The sequence below is a fragment of the Chanodichthys erythropterus genome, chromosome 14 (genome assembly GCF_024489055.1).
Source record: "Chanodichthys erythropterus isolate Z2021 chromosome 14, ASM2448905v1, whole genome shotgun sequence".
NCBI lineage: Eukaryota > Metazoa > Chordata > Actinopteri > Cypriniformes > Xenocyprididae > Chanodichthys > Chanodichthys erythropterus.
This window is the reverse complement of record NC_090234.1, coordinates 29,754,391-29,777,112: the sequence shown is the minus strand read 5'-3', so window position 1 is coordinate 29,777,112 and position 22,722 is coordinate 29,754,391. Positions and strand designations below refer to the sequence as shown.

At 35.1% G+C, this 22,722-nt stretch overlaps 3 protein-coding genes across 7 annotated transcripts in view; 1 reads left to right on the top strand and 2 right to left on the bottom strand.

Moving 5' to 3' along the window:
• Window positions 1–20,474, bottom strand: part of rnf17 (ring finger protein 17) — a 47,243-nt gene extending 26,769 nt beyond the window's left edge. For 3 of the 4 annotated variants that reach the window (XM_067408546.1, XM_067408550.1, XM_067408549.1), the window contains exons 1-3: window positions 20,355–20,474; window positions 8,675–8,804; window positions 1,427–1,542 (exon numbers count right to left, since the gene is read on the bottom strand). The gene's annotated coding sequence lies outside the window, so the exon portion shown is untranslated. The remainder of the gene's footprint in view (window positions 1–1,426; window positions 1,543–8,674; window positions 8,805–20,354) is intronic. The other variant, XM_067408548.1, reaches the window with a different exon arrangement.
• Window positions 4,116–17,038, top strand: arhgap20 (Rho GTPase activating protein 20). Of its 2 annotated transcripts, none has more exons than XM_067408552.1 (15): window positions 4,116–4,396; window positions 7,930–8,006; window positions 8,641–8,808; window positions 9,396–9,545; window positions 9,678–9,719; window positions 9,821–9,905; window positions 10,002–10,079; window positions 10,264–10,330; window positions 10,462–10,614; window positions 10,965–11,143; window positions 11,960–12,124; window positions 13,164–13,294; window positions 13,511–13,691; window positions 13,846–13,957; window positions 14,714–17,038. In XM_067408552.1, exons 1-15 carry the CDS (start codon window positions 4,322–4,324, stop codon window positions 15,829–15,831), a joined length of 2,781 nt encoding a protein of 926 aa, XP_067264653.1. In that variant the 5' UTR covers window positions 4,116–4,321; the 3' UTR covers window positions 15,832–17,038. The 2 variants fall into 2 exon arrangements, with proteins under 2 accessions (XP_067264653.1, XP_067264652.1); XM_067408551.1 differs by having other exon boundaries at window positions 10,962–11,143.
• Window positions 17,048–21,695, bottom strand: fdx1 (ferredoxin 1). The gene is made up of 3 exons (XM_067410276.1): window positions 21,557–21,695; window positions 20,355–20,484; window positions 17,048–17,177 (listed from the first exon to the last, which is right to left on the bottom strand). Exons 1-3 carry the CDS (start codon window positions 21,693–21,695, stop codon window positions 17,048–17,050), a joined length of 399 nt encoding a protein of 132 aa, XP_067266377.1.
• Between the last annotated feature and the right edge of the window lie 1,027 nt (window positions 21,696–22,722).

Below are 22,722 nucleotides of genomic sequence, written 5' to 3'. Positions count from 1 at the left end.
CACACAAAATAATAATCCTAATCTTTTAGGTTTCTTTGATGATAAAGGGTTATGTTCATTGTCATCAAATAAAGGGCATTTAAATGTTTTGACCTCCATGATACGGTGTACATTAAATGTCACAGTTTGATTATACTTTCATGTCCTTTGCCTATTGTAGTGATTGTGTTTGGACTGAGACCATCTAGTAGTAGTCAGTTTATTTATCCCCGTAGGGAAAGTTCACAGCAACTCACAAATATTTAAAGGGTAAGTTCACCCAAAAATTCTGTTATTTATTACTCACCCTTATGTCGTTCCACACCCGTAAGACCTTAGTTCGGAACACAAATTAAGATATTATAGTTGAAATCCGATGGCTCCGTGAGGCCTGCATATGGAGCAATGACATTTCCTCTCTTAAGATCCATAAAGGTACTAAAAACATATTTAAATTGGTTCATGTGAGTACAGTGGTTCAATATTAATATTATAAAGCAACAAGAATATATTTGGAGCACCAAAACAACCCAAAATAACGACTTGTATAGTGATGGCCGATTTCAAAACACTGCTTCAGGAAGATTCGGAGCACAAATGAATTAGTGGGTCGAATCTGCTGTTCGGAGCACCAAAGTCACGTGATTTCAGCAGTTTGGCACGCGATCTGAATCATGATTCGATATGCTGATTCATTATGCTTTGAACCTTCCTGAAGCAGTGTTTTGAAATCGATCATCACTATATAAGTCGTTATTTTGTTATTTTTGGCACACCAAAAATATTCTCGTCGCTTTATAATATTCCACTGTACTCACATGAACTGATTTAAATATGTTTTAGTACCTTTATGGATCTTAAGAGAGGAAGTGTCATTGCTCCCTATGCAGGCCTCACGGAGCCATCGGATTTCAACTAAAATATCTTAATTTGTGTTCTGAAGATTATCGAACGGCATGAGGGTGAGTAATAAATTACATTATTTTCATTTTTGGGTGAACTAACCCTTTAACAATCACAGCTGGCATATATAAACAATTTTATGCAAATAACTAATTTAAATAAGCAGACCAGCTGACAATAACACTAGAAGAAGAATTTAAAAATTGAAGTAATTAGGGAATAAAAGGTAGTTTAGACCTGTTTTTCATGTATTGGGGAACACAATACCGTTGGCCAGATGGCAGCGCAATCTTAGGATTTGAAAATGACTTATTTCGGTCTTTTGAGAGGAACTTCCCCATACCGGAAGTGCCTCCCATAATCTAAAACGCAGTAGGCTCCTTTGGAGAAAGTTGTAAACACTACTCTTTTACAAACGATAAAAACATAATCAATGACGAGGAACTGTTATTATAAAATAAAAGTCTTCTGCAGTAATACGATAACTTTGGGAGAGGAACAAAGTAGTTATTGACTGACAGTCTAGTTTTCCCATGTAAATCACCTGACATTCCGGACAAGTGATGACGTTCTGCGGGGACTCGAGCGCGCGCAGGCATGTATTGCAAAAGATGTGACCGCACAGCAGCACGTGCGGGAGATTCCCCACAGCTTCATCTTCTGGAGAAAAACAACACAATGTACCAGATGAATAAACTCACAGTATTTGCATGTCTATACCATTACAAATACATAAATGTTAATTTTAACGCTTTTCTGGAATCTTCATTCAGTCACGTGTTTTCAAACGTGCGAGTGTAGGATTCGATAGAACAAAGCGAGTAGTAACGTAAAATACACTTTCGGTTTTTTAGGTTTTGTTGTTTGTTACCGGGTAATGTGTAGGATGCGCCACAGATATTGCAGGCAACCGCCGTCTCCGACATTTTGCAAAGAACTACTGTGTGACCCTGTGACCTGTTTCATTAACTGATGAGCTCGCTCGGCAATCGCCCAATCAGAATCCGCCATCGCTGGGTTTATGTCCAATCAGAGCCTTCTTTACTTTCCCACTGCTTACTTCGATATGCTATAATCCAATCAGAAGTTCCCTTTTAATTGAGTGCCGATATCTGAGATGTCACCTGTTCAATTATGTATTACGGCATTTACTGTACAATAAAAGGAGTTAGTTACATTTGTTTGCAATTGTTATCCTATTTTGTTATTGTCAATCGCCATTTCCCCTAGTTTACAATTTTATTTTAACTTTAGATACATCCAAATTTCAATTTCAATAAAAAATATTGCCTGTTGGCCTGTTGCTCATAGTTATTAGGTTTTTTTTTTTTTTTTTTTTTTTTTCTATTTCCACTTTGTACCCAAAAATTAACTTAACCTGGCAAAAACTCCTAAAATCTCCTTTTGGTGACATTGTGGTTTGTAAAAATGGCATAAATATAAAGTTATTACAGGTAGGGTTTTATTTATTTGTTTGTTTGTTTGTTTGTAAAAGTTAAAGTTGTAATTCAGTTAGGATTAAGTTATGGGTTAGGGTTGTGTAATGTCCCTATTTAGATAGATGAGTAAGTGTGTGTTCAGGAAAACCCAACGTTATGAGGACAAAATGTCCCCACAAAGATAGCAATGTTCAAAATCCTTGTCCTGAGGAAAACAGCTTATAAATCATATGTGATGTTTTTTTGAAAATCTAAAAATGCTGAAAGTTTTCTGTGATTGGTATGTTTAGGAGTAGGTTTGGGGTTAGGGGACAGAATATAGTTTTTTTAGAGGATTAAATCATTATGTATATGGGATGTCCCAATAAAACATGAAAACCCAATGTGTGTGTGTGTGTGTGTGTATATGTGTGTGTGATTTGTGAATGTATAAGTGATTTTGGCAGTGAGGTTAGATATTGTTAGATAGAACAAAAGATATTGTTATTGTGAAATATGGGCCAGTACATCTGCACTGGTCCTCATGCCCAGTCCCATCAACATCACAATTACACTGTGCAGGCTATAGCTATTAGTGGATGTGTGCTCTATGTCTTGTGAATCAAGGGTTTTTGATGATACCATGTTGCATTCTCTGTGGACATGACTTACATTTCAACAGTCACATACCCAAAAATGATATTGCATGGAAAATGTTATTGTGTTAATATGCAATTGTCACAGAACAACCTGTCGCATCCAACTGGGAAAACCTTATATCCTGGGCCCATTTACATACATATAAGTGAAATTCTCTCCACATTCTTTCTCTATCTCTTCTTTATCTTTGTACACAATTCCTGACAACTCCCTCTTTTCATTGTTCTTTCTGTCTTAATTACATATTTACTTTAATACATTCTAGGAATGACTGAAATATCTTACATGTGTATATTTGCTGATTTCAGAAGAATTTTTGATGATAAATGTTAATGATTTTCACCAACAGGAAGGGAATATTTCAAAACAATGATACCAGAGAATATGTTGTTAACTCTGTATTGTTCATTAAAATCTGTCAGCCAACAGGTAAAATACAGTAATTGCAGTTTTGTGACAGACATGTCTAGCTTAACTTTTCTCAGATTATGAATTTAAAAATGAAGTGTGAAAATCTATATCAGTTCAACAATATTTTTAGTTTTGGTTTTGGCATAGTTACTGCATTTTCAACTTCGTTCAGAGGGTTGTTTTACTTTAATCAGTAAAAGAGGTCAACAGACAGTAGTGTATGAAGGCCTCATTTCTCATTTATGATATTTCTCATTTTTTTATTTTCTATGCAAATGTCAGACTAACTAAATTCAGCAGTATAAACATGACAAAATCAGACAAAAATCAGAATACATAATGGACAATCTGATGGAGTACAGCGAGGACAGGATGATTACAGTTTGAGCAACCGTCAATCAAACTGGCTATGCATCTGGTGAGAAAAGAGGCTTAGGTTTGTCTGACCATTTACTCATCCAAAAAAGGAGGGGGCAGGGTATGAGGATAAACTGGCTTAGGAATTATTAAAGAGAAATATTCAATAGATTCTTATGAAAATATTTTCCAAAATATCTTACTTCCCAAAGACAAAGAGCTGTAATTGCAGAAAGTCTTTTTTAAACAAAGTATAAACATGCTCTCCTGTCAAAACTATAGCCAAATGTTGTACAGACAGATCTATATCTCATTATGTTCCAAGATCCCGCCTCCTAAATCCTCCCCCTGCTGCTCAGAGGCACAAACATAATCTTCCATCTTTCAGAGAGGAAAGACAAAAACATTGCTCTGATAAATCAAAGTGTGGAGCTTGTGAGGAGAACGAGAACATACCCCTGGATTTTGTATTTCTTCCTCACTGAACGGAGAGCAATAAGTGAGGATTACCCAGAGGCAGGTGATGATATGGAAACACTGATCTGATCAGTCCTCTAAATCACCTCCAAAATCTTTTTACCTGAATTTTGACTATGGGACCACTGCATGAGCCAGGATGGCAGAAAAGAAGCCGAATCAAAAGTTGTGGGGAATACCAGCACTCAAACGTAAGTAAAGCAATATATACCATATACACGACACATGATCATATACCAATATTGTAATGAGAGAAGTTTTAAATAAAGGTATACTATCATAGTTAATATGGCACATTCTTACATCCATTCAGCATAATGACATTGATTTGTTTTATTGCCATCACACTGTTTTGCCAGATCCATGCAACAAAAAAACAGACCTACGCCATGTCTGGTGCACAGCTATGATTCTCCAGATTTCTATGATTATGAAGATTAACAAAACACATACACTGCAGTGATTTTGATAAATAAGAGATGCAGCAACACAGTTTATTTTATTTTATTTTATCTGTACAAGTGCATATTGTCACCTCCTTCAAAAGAATATTTTGAAGAATTAAGCTGTCCATTAACTTAATAAAACAGGAAAATAAGATAACATAAAAAAATATTTAAAGTTGTTGTTTATTGGTTTATTTATTAAGGGACAATACACATTAATAATACATTAAAAAAAGTAAAATGTGCCAGATTTAGCCAGATTGGCTAATTTTTCATCTGTAGTCCCTATAGGCAACACAGCAATAATAGTAATAATATCAGAGCCCTATAGCATTGTAGCATGCAGTATATGGTTCAGCAGTGCCTTGAGCGACTCAAATTCAAGTCCTCTTCTGCTCCCAATGCTTCCCGTCTCTCCTTATCTTGTCTAACAAAGGCAAAATGATTAAAAATACAACTTTTAAAAAAAAATAAAGTCTGCCTGTAGTCAATAATTTTATCCTTTAAAACTTATCTTTGATCACCAAAATGACACATTTAAAAAAAAATTTCCTGTGAAAAAAAAAACTTCATACCTTAAAATAGCTTGGATGTAACTACACCCTTGCCTCATTTATTATACGTGGAACTATGAATATGCTAATTATTCCGCCTCCACTCACTCACACAAGCTCAAAGATCCACTCGGTCAACTTACTTATGTAAACGCTGCACAATGGTATCGCTCTTTACAACGCCAGACACATAACGGTAATTAATATAATTAGCCATTTGCTTGACTACATTATCAAACAGCTAATAATGTGTTGCTAATGTCACATGGTCAGACAGCTGTCTTCTAACAATTAGTATCCTTAGAAACACTTTGAACACCTTAACGTCAGTCATCATCATAACATCGTTATACATAATACACCTGCTATATCGCCAAATCTACCCGTTTTTTTTATATGTCGGGATATATTCTCTAGAGACTCTCCTGCCTCATGGTTAATGATATGCTAAAGGCTGCTGAAACATTGATGTGATTGGATACAAGGTAGTTTGTGACGTCAGAAACACCAGCCATTTCAAACTGCGGGTTAGAGACTGTCTTTTTTTTCACTGCAGTTTTAAATAGAAAATACTCAGCAGTGGTGTTACTGAGTGACTAAAACAAAATAAGACCATTTGTTTAGTTTTGTAGTGGAAGAAGCTTGATTAATATATATTTGTGTAGCACAATGTATTGATGATATATGTGTTGATGATATTGTATTTTTTGTAAAACCTTTACTCTCATTTTTACAGTTAATTTCTAAATTATTTAATTACATTTTATTGTTTTTAATTATTATTATTATGTTTATGATGCTTTTAATGTTGTCTATGTGGTGTTTTTCATGTGCTTTAAGACAATGTGCAAATTCATAAGTCAACAACATTACTGAAGATTTTCTCCTTAAAACTGCAGTGAACCAAAGACAGTCTCAAAAATGCAGTTTGAAATGGCTGGTGTTTCTGAGGTCACAAACTACCTTGTAACCGATCACGTCGACGTGTGATCGTCAACTAGTGCAGTGGTTCTCAACCACATTCCTGGAGGCCCACCAACACTGCACATTTTGCATGTTTCCTCAATCAAACACACCTGATTAAAGTTATCAGCTCATTAGTAGTGACTCAAAGATCTAAAATGGGTGTGTCAGACAAAGGAGACATGCAAAATGTGCAGTGTTGGTGGGCCTCCAGGAATGTGGTTGAGAACCACTGAACTAGTGGATCTCTGAAATGGTGTGAGTGAGTAGAGGCGGGGCTAATGTGCATATTCATAGAATCGCGTATACTAAATGAGGCAAGGGTGTAGAGTTACATTCAAGCTATTTTAAAGTCCTCCTGTGGTGAAAATCAAGTTTTTAATGCTGTTTATATGTCTATGTGGTGTTTTAATATGCTTTAAAGGTGCCCTAGAATCAGAATTTGAATTTTCCTCGGCATAGTTGAATAACAAGAGTTCAGTACATTGAGTTTCAAACCCCATTGTTTCCTCCTTCTTATGTAAATCTCATTTGTTTAAAAGTCTTCCGGAAAACACTCGGATCTCAACATAACACCGACTGTTACGTAACAGTCGGGATCATTAATATGTATGACCCCAATATTTGCATAATGCCAGCCCATTCGACGCATTAGACAAGGAAAGGGAGTATTAGCGTCTAGATCTGTGCACAGACAAGGTAAGCCAGCAAGAACAACAACGAAAAATGGCAGATGGAGCAATAATAACTGACATGGTCCATAATATCATGATATTTTTAGTGATATTTGTAAATTGTCTTTCTAAATGTTTCATTAACATGTTGCTAATATAACGTTACTGTTAAATGAGGTTAAAGTTACCATCGTTTCTTACTGTATTCACGGAGACGAGAGTCGTTGCTATTTTCATTTTTAAACACGTGCAGTCTGTATATAATGCATAAACAAAACTTCATTCTTTATAAATCTCTCCAACAGTGTGTAATGTTAGCTTTTGCCCATTAGCCACAGATCACAGCCTCAAACTAACACAGAATCAAACGTAACCATCTAAATAAATACTTTAATTACATAATTCGAAGCATGCATACAGCATGCATGACAAACATCTTGTAAAGATCCATTAGAGGGTTATATTAGCTGTGTGAACTGTGTTTATGTAATGTATATATAGTCCAGAGCTCCTGTGGCAGAGGAAGCGCATCTCTTAAAGGGGCCGTGCTGAAAAAATCAGTGCATAGTTAATGATGCCCCAAAATAGGCAGTTAAAAAAATTAATTAAAAAAAATGTATGGGGTATTTTGAGCAGAAACTTCACAGACACATTCAGGGGACACCTAGGACTTATATTACATCTTGTAATAAAACAATCTAGGGCACCTTTAAGACAAACCATGTGCAAATTCATAAGTCAACACCACTGCTGAGTATTTTCTATTTAAAACTAGTCTCTAACCCGCAGTTTGAAATGGCGTGTTTCTGACGTCACAGACTACCTTGTATCCAATCACATCAATGTTTCAGCAGCCTTTAGCATATCATTAACCATGAGGCAGGAGAGTCTCTAGAGAATATATATAAAAAACGGGTAGATTTGGCGATATCTACTGAGTCAGTATAGCTTCTTGGTTATCAAAATATTATATTTATTTTTTCCATTTGTGCTGTTAAACTGATCAGCATTACCTGTATATTATGCTATGCTGGTTATCTCTCTCTTTTTTCTTGTATTACATTGCTCTATCTTATTCTTTCTTTAGAAGTCCTCTCAGCGCAGACAGTCGGCTCCCTCTATTATTCTCACCAAAGCCCTTACAAAGTCAAAACCTGTCTCCAGGTATGATACCAGCTGTTCATCTCCTGAACTTCTTTCCACAATACCACATCACAGTCTTTGAAAACTAAAAATGTGTACATGAAATAATGCATGTGATTTCAGTAAACATAATAATCAGACTGCATGGCCATTAGATTATTTTACAGTCTCAGTCTCAGTGAGCAGTTTGTTTCCCACTTCTAGCACAGTGTCACAGTCAGCTCTTGTGTGCATACAAGAGACTTCTGAATATATTTGCATTTAACTGAAAGGACACAATGAAGAGATGCTACCAGAAGCAGACTGTGTGTGGTCTCACAACCATGCATCTGCATGTGTGTGAGTGTGTGAGAGTGAGACACAGAGAAACAGAGTTGTCTGCTGTCAGACGAGTATGTGTATCTTCTGAAGTCTACTTTTCTTCTAGTCTACTTTTGTCTGGCGTTCAGCTGTAACACTAGAGCTAATTTATCAATGAAGCATGTGAAAGAGTGATCAAGTCAGAAGCCATGATTAATTACAGATGGATCGATAAACTGGATGTGTTTTCTTTTGCAAACATATACGGGAAGATGCCTGGCCATGAGAAATTGTATTTTGTGTGTATTTTCTGATGTTGTCAGTTTTGTCTCATTTTCTCTTGTGTGTTTGTCAGGGATTGTGCATCTCAGGTCAGCCATAACACTTACGCCCTGATCCAGTCTCTGCTCAGCCCAACGAGGAATCTCATTTGCCAAGGCAATGTGTTACTGCAGACAGGCCTTCAGACTCAGGAGAGATTCCTCATCCTCTTTACAGACATTCTCATCATCACCAAGGCTAAGTATGGAGGAGAAAATACATTTAGGAGAAATAAGATTAAATTATCAATGAAATGCACTACTTTTCCAAAGTTTGGGATTAGTAAGATAATAAGTCATATGCTCACCAAGGCTGCAATTATTTCACTGTAATACAATAATAATTATTGTGTAAACACAATAATATTGTGAAATAATGGTTTTCTATTTGAATGCATTTTAAAATGTAATTCATTCCTGTGATGGCAAAGCTGAATTTTCAGCATCATTACTCCAGTCTTCAGTGTCACATGATCCTTCATAAATCATTCTAATATGCTGATTTGGTTAATATTTTTGTGGAAACCACAATACATTTTTAAAAAGAATTAAGAAGTTTAAAATAACAGCATTATTTGAAATAGGAATTATACATTATATGATGCCTTTACTGTCATTTTTGATCAGTTTAATGAGTCTTTGCTGGATAAAAATATTAATTTCTTTCAAAAAATGAAACAAAAAAATGCTGACCCCAGACTTTTAAATGGTAGTGTACAGAACAATAAAATAAATGAGGATGGTATTTTGGATAATTTGGTCTTGGAATAATTTGACATGCTTTTTTCAGGTCAGTAATGCAGGTGAAGCAGAAGGCGTGTGTGCGTGTGAGTGAGATGTGGACAGCCAGCTGTGTGGAAGAGGTGTGTGAGGCCAGAAATGTTTCAGAGAGGAGCTTCGTCATGGGCTGGCCAACTTACAACTGTGTGGCTACTTTTAGGTACACACACACACACACACACACACACACGCACACGCGCACGCGCACGCGCACGCGCACGCGCACACGCACTGTCACTATATACTATATAGCTATCTAATTGACCCACTGATTTTGTTTGTGTGTGTACAGCACTTCAGAAGAGAAAGACAGGTGGCTATCTCTCATTGAAAGGTCAGTTATTTTACTTATTTTACTTAATAAAATAATTAATTATATTACAAAAATGAAATAAACACCTTTATCTAAATTTTTCTCCTTTTTTAAATAAAAAGTTGTATAAAAGAAGAGAAAAAGTGTGACGATCCAAAGATGATTCCACTCAAGATATTTGCAAAGGATGTTGGGAATTGTGCCTATGTAAGAACTGATTTTGTTTTTGTTTTTTGTGCTCTTAAAATGATGTATTGTAGCTCTGATGTGTATATGAATGAGAATTTGATTTCGTCTCTCTAGGCAAAGACTCTTTTTATCAGCAACACAGACTATACCTCTGATGTCATTAGCACAGCACTGCAACAGTTTGGTCTTTCAGTAAGTTAACACTCTACACTATAGTGTTTATTAATAATTAAATTAATTAATGAATAAGTAAATTATATATATATATATATATATATATATATATATATATATATATATATATATATATATATATATATATATATATATATATATATATATATAGATTATTGATTGATTTTGTCTTTGTACACAGGGTGGAATAAAAGATTATAAGTTGTGGGTATGTTCAAAACAAGATGAAACTCCATACCCTTTAATTGGTAAGAGTTTATAAGCAATTCTCATATCATCATAGCAATCAGACATTTTAACTAGATTAAAATGCTGTTGTATTAGTATGTGATACTTTCCATACACAGTACCTGTTTGTAAGGGGCTTTTGTTCCACCAGGTCACGAGTTTCCTTACAGCATTAAGATGAGCCACATTCGCCAACTGCAACAAGACGCAGTGACATCTTCCTACAGCCAGATGGCGCTTTTGCCTATTGATGCTCACTGCCAGTTCTTCCTGAGGCCCAGTCAAATAAGCAGCACCCTCACAGGTGAGAGATGACTACCATAGTATAATATTTTTGTATGCATTAAATAACCAACTGTATTTTACAGTTTACTGAAAAGTATTTTTTAACTAAGCTAAGATTTCCCTCTGCAATAATGGTACATCAGCCCACATCTATGTCAAAACAGACACACAAAATGAAGGCTGACCATTAAGCCATATATTCTACAAATACCTACCGTATGGAATAGGTTTTGCTTGAAACCAACAGCTTGTTTCCATCCCATGTCTTCTGACACTCAAATCTCACCAATCCCTTCACCCCCAAAACTAACACATATACACAATATCTTGAAACATAATTGCCTCTCTTGCATACATTTCTCCTAGCAGAGCGGAAAAGCAGCAGGAGGATGTCGCTTATTAGCTGGGCATTTAAACGAGGCTCCAGCATTGAACGGGCTGTCAAATCAGAATCTCCAGGCCTCATCATTACTCCAGCTTCTGGTCATCTGTTTGGTCGGCCGCTCAGTGATGTCATAATTGACAATACCCTGCCATCACCCATTGTGGTAGGTACTGTACTATGTACTAAAAAACCCTCAAATGTGACCCTGGACCACAAAACCAGTCATATGGGTCAATTTTTTGAAATTGAGATTTATACATCATATGAAAGCTGAATAAATAAGCTTTCAATTGATGTATGGTTTGTTTGATGTATAGGACAATATATGACTGAGATACAACTATTTGAAGATCTGGAATTTGAGGGTGCAAAAAAAAATCAAAATATTGAGAAAATCGCCTTTAAAGTTGTCCAAATTAAGTCCTTAACAATGCATATTACTTACAATATATATATATATATATATATATATATATATATGGTAGGAAAATTACAAAATATCTTCATGGAACATGATCTTTACTTCATATGCTAATGATTTTTGGCATAAAATAAAAATCGATCATTTTGACCCATACAATGTATTGTTGGCTATTGCTACAAATATACCTGTACGACTTATGACTGGTTTTGTGGTCCAGGGTCACTCATTTTAGGCAGTTAAAAAGGTTATGGGTGAATGTGATTGTAACAATAGTATGCCAATCCATATACTGTACAAATTCTCAAACTTCATAACATTGAAAATGATTGACTGAAGTCGTATAATACTAAACATTAAGATTATTACAGTATATAACTGAAAAGCTGTATATCATCATTATTCAATAATGTTGAAAATAACTAGAATAAGAAGTAAAGTTCTGAAAAATCTATAATAATCAATGTATGTTAAAATCTGATATAATTACAACAATTTACAAAAACAGTATTAAAGTAATAGTGTTAACACTAATAAAACCACCTGCTCTTTTTAAAGGACATGCTGAAGTGTTTGAGCACAGAGGGGGCCGTGACACGTGGAATATTCCGGCGCTCTGCCGGAGTGAAGGCCTGCCGAGAATTGAGGGAAAAACTGGATTCTGGTCACTATGGAGAGCTTCCGAGTGGAGAATGTGTACTTGTTACCGCTGCAGTGTTTAAGGTAAATAAGGCGAAAATGTGAACTTTTACAATGTATGTACTACGGAAAAGGATTAGGGCCAAGCAATAATAAAAAAATAAAACCATCTCCAGATTAAAGTTGTTAAATTTCGAGAAAAAAGTCGAAATAAAATGTTGAGAATAAACTCATTAAATTAAGAGAAAAAACTCGTTACATTTTGAGAAAAAAGTCAAGATAAAATGTTGAGAATAAAGTCATTAAATTATGAGAAAAACAACGTTAAATTATGAGAACAAATTCGTAATTTAATGAATTTGTTCTCGTAATTTAACAACTTTTTCTCATAATTTAATGACTTTATTCAACATTTTATCTCGACTTTTTTCTCGTAATTTAACGAGTTTATTCTCAACATTTTATCTCAACTTTTTTCTCGAAATTTAACGAGATTTTCTTGTAATTTAAAGAGTTTTTTTCTCAACATTTTATCTCGATTTTTTCTCGAAATTTAACAAGTTTTTTCTCAAACTTTAATCTCGAGATGGTTTTATTTTTTTATTATTGCTAATCCTCTTCCGTAATGTACACTGTTCAAATGTTTGGGCTTTTTTTTTTTTTTAATTTTTGAAAGAAGTCATTTATGTTTGCCAAGGCTGCATTTATGTGATTAAAAATAAACTTAAAACAGTAATGTTGTGAAATATTATTACAATTTACAAATTTTCTTCAGTGTCACATGATCCTAAATCATTCTAATCTGCTGATTTGGTGCTCGAGAAATGGTTCTTGGAATTATCAATCTCGCAGTTGCGCTGCTGTGATACATTTTTTTTCAGGATTCTTTGATGAACATCATTTATTTGAAATAGAAATCTTTTGTAAAATTATAAATAAATGACTTTACTTTCACGTTTGATGAATTTAATGCATCCTTGCTGAATAAGTATTAATTTAACAAACAAACAAACAAAAAAAACCTCACTGACCCCAAGCTTTTAGACAGTAGTGTAACTCAAGAATACACATTGATTATATGATGGCAACTCTGTGTTCTCATACCTGTGTATCTGATTGACAGGATTTCTTACGCAATATACCTGGCAGCCTGTTGTGTGAGGAGCTCTATGAGCAATGGCTTCAAGCAGTGGAGCAAGATGGAGAAAGAGATGGACACATGACAGAAAAGAACATGGTACAGGAAGTTCAGAGGTAATGTTCTAGTAACACTCGGATTACTTTTGTAATGCTTGTGTACTCAGTAAAGAAGGATAAAACCTTGATAATGATGGATCAGGGCTATGATATTACTGCACACCTTAAAGCAGATTAGTGGCAAATTTCTTCTATGAGTTATATTAGCTCATCGTTAATATGAGTTGGTTTGTGTTGGTGGTTTAGATGTCTTGATTCTGCCCACATTCACAGGCTTGTTCAGCTCTTGCCTAAAGAGAACGTCCTGCTGCTGAGAAACATCATAGCGATGCTGCACCACATACAGCTCAATGCTGAGCACAACCAGATGAACTCTTTTAATCTGGCTGTGTGTATTGCACATAGCTGTCTCTGGAATAGCAATCTACAATCTCAGGAAAAAGACGCCAAAAAGGTGAGAGCGCACATGCTTTATTTTTACTATTTTTTTTTAATAATATCTGCTGAGTACGTGAATATCCGCTTAAGTAATCATCATTATTACATTTCAAAGAACATGAAAATGACATTGGAAAGGAAATGTAATAGCAAATGTAATCTGTACACAGGTGTGTGACCTTGTGCGTGTCATGATTGACAACTGCTGTGCGTTGTTTGGGGATGAAATTATAACCCTCTTAAAGGATTTGACTGAAGACAATAGAAGCAACCACGGATCAGGTTACTATAAATACATCATATTTCATCACATACACACCAATACAAAACTCAAAACTACACTGTATAATATTTTATCAGTCTAAAAATTGCTTTAGCTAAATTAATTGCTTTTTAAGTCTAAAATATTAGTTAATATGACTAAATCACACTTGTAAAAAATAAAAATAACCCTTGTTAAAAAAATTATTAAAGTTATATTAAAACTTTAATTTATTAAAAAATATATTGTTTGTTTAGATGTTCTTCATAAATGTTTTAAATCCAAATGCAATGTGGTGTTTATAACATATTCTTTACCCAGTGTTATTTTAGTATCATTTATATACTATTATATTATTTATTAATAATATTTTGAATAAGCTTTTTTAAATATTGAAAATATTCAATATTTTTATTTTAGTTTAGGTTTTAATTTCTTATGTGCTTTTTACATCTTTATTAGTTTTAGTTTTTTTATATTTCTATTACAATTTATAATTAGATTATATTTTTATTATAGTTTTAGATTTAGTAATTTTAGTACTTCAACTTAAACATATTTTACATCAGGTAGCTGCCAAGATAAAATTTCTTTTTAAGTTAAATTTTTTCATCTGATATTTATATTTTATTTCAGCTGTACATAAAATTTTTTTTAGTTAACATTAGCCACACTGTCTTTACCTAAAATGGGGGTCTTACCAGTTCAAAATATCTTCTTAAAGTAAAAATGGCACATTTTCACTTTTTACATTTCTCTTCTCTTTCTGCCTCTAGTTGGGTCCCTGCAACAGATGTCAGACTCAGGTTATGAGAGTCTAAAGAATGAGGTGAATACTGACACAGAGGACACTTCTAAGACCCGTCCTCTTAAAGACAGTCGCAGTATGGACTCACTCATGTCACTGAGTGATTGTGACCTCGACTGCCCAGAAAACAACCTTGAGTCTTCCAACCCACCGGCACAAATCAGGACATTTACATCAGCTGTGCTTCAACCCCGGTCCCTTCAATTCCACAGACACTCCATGCCTAACATTGCTTTGATTTCTCATGAGCAGAAAGAAATGTCAGAAAGTGGAAATTATCAAGAGATTGAGAGACCTGAAGAGGTCAATGATAACGTGTTTTTGGAACACAGCTTTCAACTACTGAATTTCATGAAAGAAAAACAAACTTCATCAACCTCCAATGTATCATCCCCAGTAACTTCACCAACAGTCTCATCTGTGAGTTCAATGGACAGTCCTTTTTCTCCTAAGAACTCTCCAGCTAGGGGACAATCTCATTGGCTTGTTCAAAACAACACAGATTACCAACATCCAATGAACCTGTCGAATGAGAAACTGTGTCCAGCACATCATCAGAGGAACATTGCTGATATTGAAGGGGGTTTACAGTCTAAAGTGACAAAAAATCCACCTTCTTATCAGCAGGCCTTGCAACAGCTAAACAGAAAAACGTTCTCACAGACTCCCACTCGAACGTCTGTGAGGTCCACAGGGCAGCTACATAAAGGAAAAGGCCTTTTCTACAAGGGGCCCGGGAGCCCCACACACAGGCCTTTAGGAGACCACCAGGTGTCTTCTGCTCCTCAGAGCTTCAGGTCTACCGGTCAAACCAAAAAAGAAAAGGTACCACAGAGTGTGTTTTATGGACAGAGCTGCAAGTTGACGGTGCACAGGGTCAGGGGACAGAATGCATATTTGAAGTCCAGCAAACTCTCTGGGCAGCAGTTGAGGTTTAAAGCACTTGATTTGCACCCCTCCTCTGGGAAAATAGTTGGGGACTACTTTATGGATGCTTCCCGTCTTGAAGAGGGGCTGACAGAGAACCAGGCTATTGGGAGAGGCCGCAGACTCAGCTGTTGCAGTAGCAGCCAGTGGGTTGTGTGAAGCCAATGGGAACACTTATGTTTAAAAAGGGCACAAACACTGGGATACCAATTAACCTGCAGTTTCTTATAATTAACAATTACATGCTCCATATTACAGAATGATTACGCTTTTTGCTAATATTTTAGCTGTTTTGCTCATTTTAGTTATTTAAATCTTCAAATGTCATCTTATTAAAATCCAAAAAGAGTTTTTGACCAATTTTGAGCCTTTTTTGTAAATATTCCTGAGCATATTTTTAGTAATATTCATGAGCTTAAGAACAATATGCATGAGATTGTATTTACTTAAAGAACACTTATTTCTTACATTTCAACCTTATGCAAGTGAAAGTTAAGGATTTAAACACAGAACACATACTCGCATTCACAACAAAATCCCCTTTTCAGGATTACATAGGGATATAGAAGCCATTTTACATGCTGATCCTAAAAATCAATTAATTACTCATAAATATTCTGATCTTTAAAGATGGATGCCACATTTCTGAAGTCCAAGATGATTTCATATAAGCCAATATTTGTGAACATTGTAATGCCTTGTTGTAAATAACCATAATTTTTTGACTAAGAAAAAAATATTGTAAATACAATATTTTATTGTTCTTTAAAGAATGCTATTTAATGTAGGCCTACTTACTTTTAAATTCTGTAATAATGAATAAGTACAACTGTAAATCTTATTAAAACTAGTAATCCCACCTCTTGAGTGTGACCTACTTTATTTATTCTTGCACAAACATACTTCGGCTTGATATTTCGCATTCTCAATGTGCTCTTGTCAACTCTTTAACTTTAACATACTGTTATTATACAAAACAGCAAAATAATTTCAATAATAAAACTCATGTACTTTCTTGAGGATGATGTTGCATCTTTCAAATACAAAAAGACAAAAACAAGACACTTAAAAAGTTAAACATCTTATTTATTGCAACAAATCAGTTACAATTACATCTGCATTCAAAATGTATACCAACAAGATGCTCCCAGCTCTCATTGTCACACAAAGAATTGCAGGATCTGCACAATTAAAAAATTACAATCACTAAAATTATAAAAACTACTTAACGGCAGCAATGTACATAACATTAAACGATAAATGTTATCATTTAAATTGTAGGTTTCTATTAAAATAGTACATATTAAAATACCTGCTATTAAAGATATATCCATATTGCAGTTTTTATAAGATACGGTGGTCTTTATTTAACAGATTATACTTTAGGTGGGGCTGTGGAGGACTCCTTTTCACTGTCGACTCGAGCATCAGATATCACGTCTGGCACACGCAGAATCATCCCATCCAGTTCCTTCCTCAAACACACCTGGCAGCCCAGACGAGACCTGAAAGACATGCATGCAAAATAGAAACTGATGAGAAGATTTTTTTTATGAATATTCAAATTTAGCCAAATCATGAATGAGCATGGAGAAAATGAGGATTGTTAACCTTTTGAGCGGTACAGTACCACATATCGGATTTCAGCGTTCAGCGACGCCACATAACTGCCAGATTCAAATTGTGCTTTCGTGCTTTGGCTGAGAGACGGATACCTTTTTTTTCTTTTTTTTTAAGGTTTCAGACATTTAAATGCACATAAGCACCAGTAAAACAATAAATTTAGAGTTTGTAAAATACACACTTATGTCAGACCTCAGTTGAAGCATCAATAACAATCCATTCAAATATAATTTGCCGGCATTTATTCATATCAGACACACATAATGGGCCTAAGTAACTATACTTTAGTTTACTCCCAGTTCACCGGCCACTTACTTGCATGCATTTCAGGAGAAACTGATGAATTTACATGCTGTAAATCCGACTGGCAGGACTCTCTGAACTGCGGCGCAAACTAAGATGGCGGCACCCATATCATTATAGATCATTTATAAAGGTTAATAGATCATTAAAAGATTATTTATGAAGATTAAAAGATCATTTATAAAGTTTTTTAAATGACAACACACTCACACATATTTGAGAATCAGAATATCAGATATTATTTTCAATACTTTGCATTTTAAAATACACTTCTAAATGTCTCTTCAGTGGTCGTTATGTAACTTACAGAAGACACAATTTTAAAATTGTGATAAAAGCAGTTGCAAATGATGTACAAAATACACATAACCTACTCATCTTTGCATCAATAAAATGTGCAACACTTTATATTTTACTAATATATCATTAATTTAAAGGTGCCATAGAATGCTTTTTCACAAGATGTAATGTAAGTCTAAGGTGTCCCCTGAATGTGTCTGTGACATTTCAGCTCAAAATACCCCATAGATTTTTTTTTTTATTCATTTTTTAACTGCCTCTTTTGGGGCATAATTAAAAATGCGACGATTCAGTGCGTGTCCCCTTTAAATACTTGCACTCTCTGCCCCCGAGCTCACGACTCTATAATACATTGCATAAACAAAGTTCACACAGCTAATATAACCCTCAAAATGGATCTTTACAAAGTATTCGTCATGCAGCATAACCAATTATGTAAGTATGATATTTGGATGTTTACATTTGATTCTGAATGAGTTTGATAGTAGCCTATGCTCAGGCTAACAGGCTAAAGCTAACATTACACACTGTTGGAGAGATTTATACAGAATGAAGTTGTGCTTATGAATTATACAGACTGCACGTGTTTATTAATGAAAATAACGACAGCTCGTCTCCGTGAATACAGTAAGAAACGATGGTAACTTTAACCACATTTAACAGTACATTAGCAACATGCTAACAAAACATTTAGAAAGAGTTTACAAATATCACTAAAAATATCACTATTTCTACACCCACTGTAAATGTTTCTCTTTGTGAGGTTTGGTTAGTGGTGGCTGAAATGCATCCTTACGCACAACAGCCAGCCTGCATGAAGATTTTTTTGACAGGAACTCTCATTAATAAGCCTTTATCTGACCGAGTTCTGCTGTGCTCTAAATCACTCACAGATCTGACGATAATTCGATTATCTCCATTCAGTTTTCACAAAATATTAGTTGTTTTCATGCCTTTTGCACAACATTGCACCATTTCATGCTTTTCATCTTCTGAAAGATCTTTCTTCCTCCCCATATTGCATGAGAACTGTGTCTTGCTTAATAATGTGGAACAACCTCTAAGTAGGGTTTCCATAGATCTGGCAAATTATTTTGTCTGAGATTGATACCAGTTATCTAAAAAGACATGGATAAATAAACAAAAACATTTTCTTAGAAAAACTAAAATCTGAATGTTAATTCTACTGAAATCTTACTGATATGTCACTTGCATAATAATTTGGAACGCAGTGTATGTCATTTCGGTGCATGCGAGTTCCCGAACATAATGCTGGGATACGCTTAGCCTCAAATAGTGCTCCAGAGTGGTATTCAAGATAGTGTTTAGTGCATTCAAGGATTAGTTCACTTTCAAATAAAAGTTTCCTGATAATTTACTCACCCCCATGTCATCCAAGTTGTTCATGTCTTTCTTTCTTCAGTGGAAAATAAATTAAGGTTTTTGATGAAAACATTCCAGGATTATTCTCCTTATATTGGACTTCAATGGAGTCCAAACGGTTGAAGGTCAAAATGTCAGTTTCAGTGCAGCTTCAAAAGGCTTTAAACGATACCAGACGAGGAATAAAGGTCTTATCTAGTGAAACGATACAACTGTATATGCTTTCTAAACACAGAGATCGCCTTGTACGTGCTTCCACTTTCTGTATTCTTCAAAAAGCTTACGCCGTGTGTCCTACGCCTTCCCTATTCTACTTACAAAACAAACATGGCGCCAGTTCTGTTTTTTCCGTAAGTAGAATAGGGAAGGAGTAGGGCATCACTTCTGTTTATAAAGCATGAAAGCATAAAGACATGAACATCTTGGATGACATGTAAATTATTATATAGGAAAATTTTATTTAAAAGTGGACTCACACCCACTTGGGCATATATAAGACATGGGACAGTCTTGCGCAATTACTTCCTGTTGCGTGCACACTGTCTCAAGTGGCCAAGACAGCAAGTATGGGTATTTGGACAGGGGAACTGTTATTGTGGCTGCGGTGTGTGTCAATGCACATGTTTGTTGATAAATTATTAAAATGTTCAGACAGTATTTTTTTTTTTTTTCCCGGACACATTTATAATCCTTACTTTTGCCGGTGTTGCTGCAGCAAGCTTAATGTGTGCGCTTGTATGCTTAACTTATATTTTAATGGCTTTATTATGGTTTAATTCTCTGTAATGTACAACAATGTTACATATATATTCTTTCTCAGCCCTGAAACACACCAATTTCTGATGGTCGGGGGAGTGTTTACTAGTGTTTACATTTACAGGGGAATCAACCTATGAATGGCTTACTAATCGTTTTCTCTGCATATATGGGATAGAAAAGAGTATTTTAACATAAAAAAATAGACATTTTGTCACCGTTAAATTTCAGTCTTTTTCCAATACAAAACTATAATTTCTAAAAATACCTCCTATTGTTCAGTGATTTCAAATTTCAAGTGCATGGGGTTCACTCACGTGTCTGTAAGCCCATAAGCTAAGTCCAGCATGTCCATTTCCTCATCAGAAACAGGTCCAAGCTTCTTATAAACATCCTCCTCGAAAATAAGGTGGCATGTAGAGCAGGCCAAAGTTCCCTCACATGCACCTAGATCAACAATCCAAAACAGACACAAATATATTAGCCTACAAGCTAGAAAGACTCGCAGTCCGCTTAAATTTATCAGGTGACAAGCATTAAAATACTTTTCTAAGCTAAAGGAGTAGCTGTTGACCTCTTTTTACCTTTGGATTACATACACAAAGCCAACACAGCCCTGTTGACACGGACCAAATAATTTTTACTTTTCTATGGCGCTTACATATGTTAACCTTTGCTATTTTTCAGTCAATCTGCAATAATAACATAGGCACTTTAAAAATTATTTATCAGGAAGCCAATAAAAGTGCTTTATATAGTAAAATTAAGTTTACTGGATTAATTAAAATTAAAAATATTAAAGGTGCTAAAGAGGATCTTTTCGAGGGAAACCCCCCCTCCTTCACAGCTCATTTCGAGGGAACGCCTCCCAAAACTCGTGCATGAGTATTGGAACACGAGTGTTTACCACCAGCATTCGCTGTGTCGTGTTCGTGGATTCATTATGTCGGACTCACCGCAGGTAACTCGTAATCTGCAATTGTTACTCCTGTCTCCTGACAAAAACATTGCATGCGGCGCCTGTGGAGTGTGGAAAGTTACCGGAGCGCGCAGCCACGCACGTCTCTCACAAGGAACGTCATGGCAGTGATTGACAAGCCAGAGGGCCAATCCGCGCACGTCTCTCACAAGGAACGTCACGGCAGTGATTGACAAGCCAGAGGGCCAATCCTTTACGCGATGATCGCGTAAACGATTGGCTGATGTTTTTAAGGCCCTACCTCATGCACAGATGATGTATATTAATATTATTCCTTTCAGTGCACCGAAAAAATTGTCTTTTATCAGTTAGTAAAGACAGTTTTAAGTAATATTGCAAAAATGTATAAAACAAAACATCCTCTTTAGCACCTTTAATATAACAAAATCAACCCGACTATATTAGGTTACACCAAGGGGGTCAGAGCAGGGTAGAAACTGCACGTTATCACGTTTTATAGCAAGTGAAAGAGATATGCATATTTGTCTGAACAAATATCTTGAGTTTTTACATTATGTACAATGTTCTTCAATAACTTACCAAATCCATCAATATCTAGATCATGGTTGACAACGACGTCGAGTAGTGAATCTCCAGTTAATGCTTTCACCGAAATCCTTTTTCCATCACGATTTAAGAAGTGAATGGTCACCTTCTCTTCAGCCCTGCGCAGAGACATTTTTATGATTTAAAGTGCAAAGATGAAGCCATCATCATCATCATCATTAGAAGTGCTATATGAAAAACCTACAACTATGATTTGTTGTATCATTAAGCATCTTTCACTGAAAAATTGGGTCAAACCTTTTGTTGCTGTTAAACACATCATTGTTAAAGAAGCCAAGAGATTTCCCTTGAAATGTAGATCCCTGAAAAATGCATACTTTTCAATAAAAATCAGCCTGGGACAACCTACATTAGGATTGCTTTCGTTTTTTAAAATTAAGAAATGTTAAATCCAAAAACCAGTGTTCATTTCATTTATACTTTCCTGTCATACCGCTGTTCTTCATTTTCAGTGAATTTCAGACAGTTTCTATACTGAATGGAATAAAAATGAGTCATCTATGGTTCAATACCGAATTACAAAAACATCCTGAGCATGAATTCACCTAAGCCCTGATAAAATCCTCCTGAGAAAAGACGATTTATGCATGGAGATTTAAATAAAAAGAGGATAAGAGAGGGTTTTAGTTGCAGTGGTCTTCAGCAGGCAAAAGATGATATTTTGAAAAATGTAAGTTTATTTTGTCCTTATACAGTACAATGTTTTGGAGTAATACAGAAGTCCGTTACATCTGTGATGAAAAACTTTATGACTTTATGAAATGAGAGCGAAACCACTCAGTTACACAAACAAGTGGAGTACTGTTCAAAAGTTTGGTGCCAGTAAGATTTTTTTTTTTTTATATTAATTATATTATAATCGAAACTATAGTAAAAATAAGTAATATTGTGATATATTATTACAATTTTAAAGGGTTAGTTGACAAAAATTAAAATTATGTCATTAATGATTCACCCTCATGTCGTTCCAAACCCATAAGACCTCCGTTCATCTTAGGAACACAATTTAAGATATTTTAGATTTAGTCCAAGAGCTTTCTGTCCCTCCATTGAAAATGTATGTACGGTATACTGTCCATGTCCAGAAAGGTAATAAAAACATCATCAAAGTAGCCCATGTGACATCAGTGGGTTAGTTA

Excerpts from the sequence above, each read along its gene's own strand:
- arhgap20 (XM_067408551.1), top strand. The coding sequence starts at position 4,322 with ATGGGACCACTGCATGAGCCAGGATGGCAGAAAAGAAGCCGAATCAAA. Across the intron at positions 4,397-7,929 it reads GGGAATACCAGCACTCAAAC|AAGTCCTCTCAGCGCAGACA; the intron begins GTAAGTAAAGCA and ends TTCTTTCTTTAG. Across the intron at positions 12,125-13,163 it reads TTACCGCTGCAGTGTTTAAG|GATTTCTTACGCAATATACC; the intron begins GTAAATAAGGCG and ends TCTGATTGACAG.
- fdx1 (XM_067410276.1), bottom strand. The coding sequence starts at position 21,695 with ATGTCTCTGCGCAGGGCTGAAGAGAAGGTGACCATTCACTTCTTAAAT. Across the intron at positions 20,485-21,556 it reads TCTAGATATTGATGGATTTG|GTGCATGTGAGGGAACTTTG; the intron begins GTAAGTTATTGA and ends TTGTTGATCTAG. Across the intron at positions 17,178-20,354 it reads GCTTATGGGCTTACAGACAC|GTCTCGTCTGGGCTGCCAGG; the intron begins GTGAGTGAACCC and ends CATGTCTTTCAG.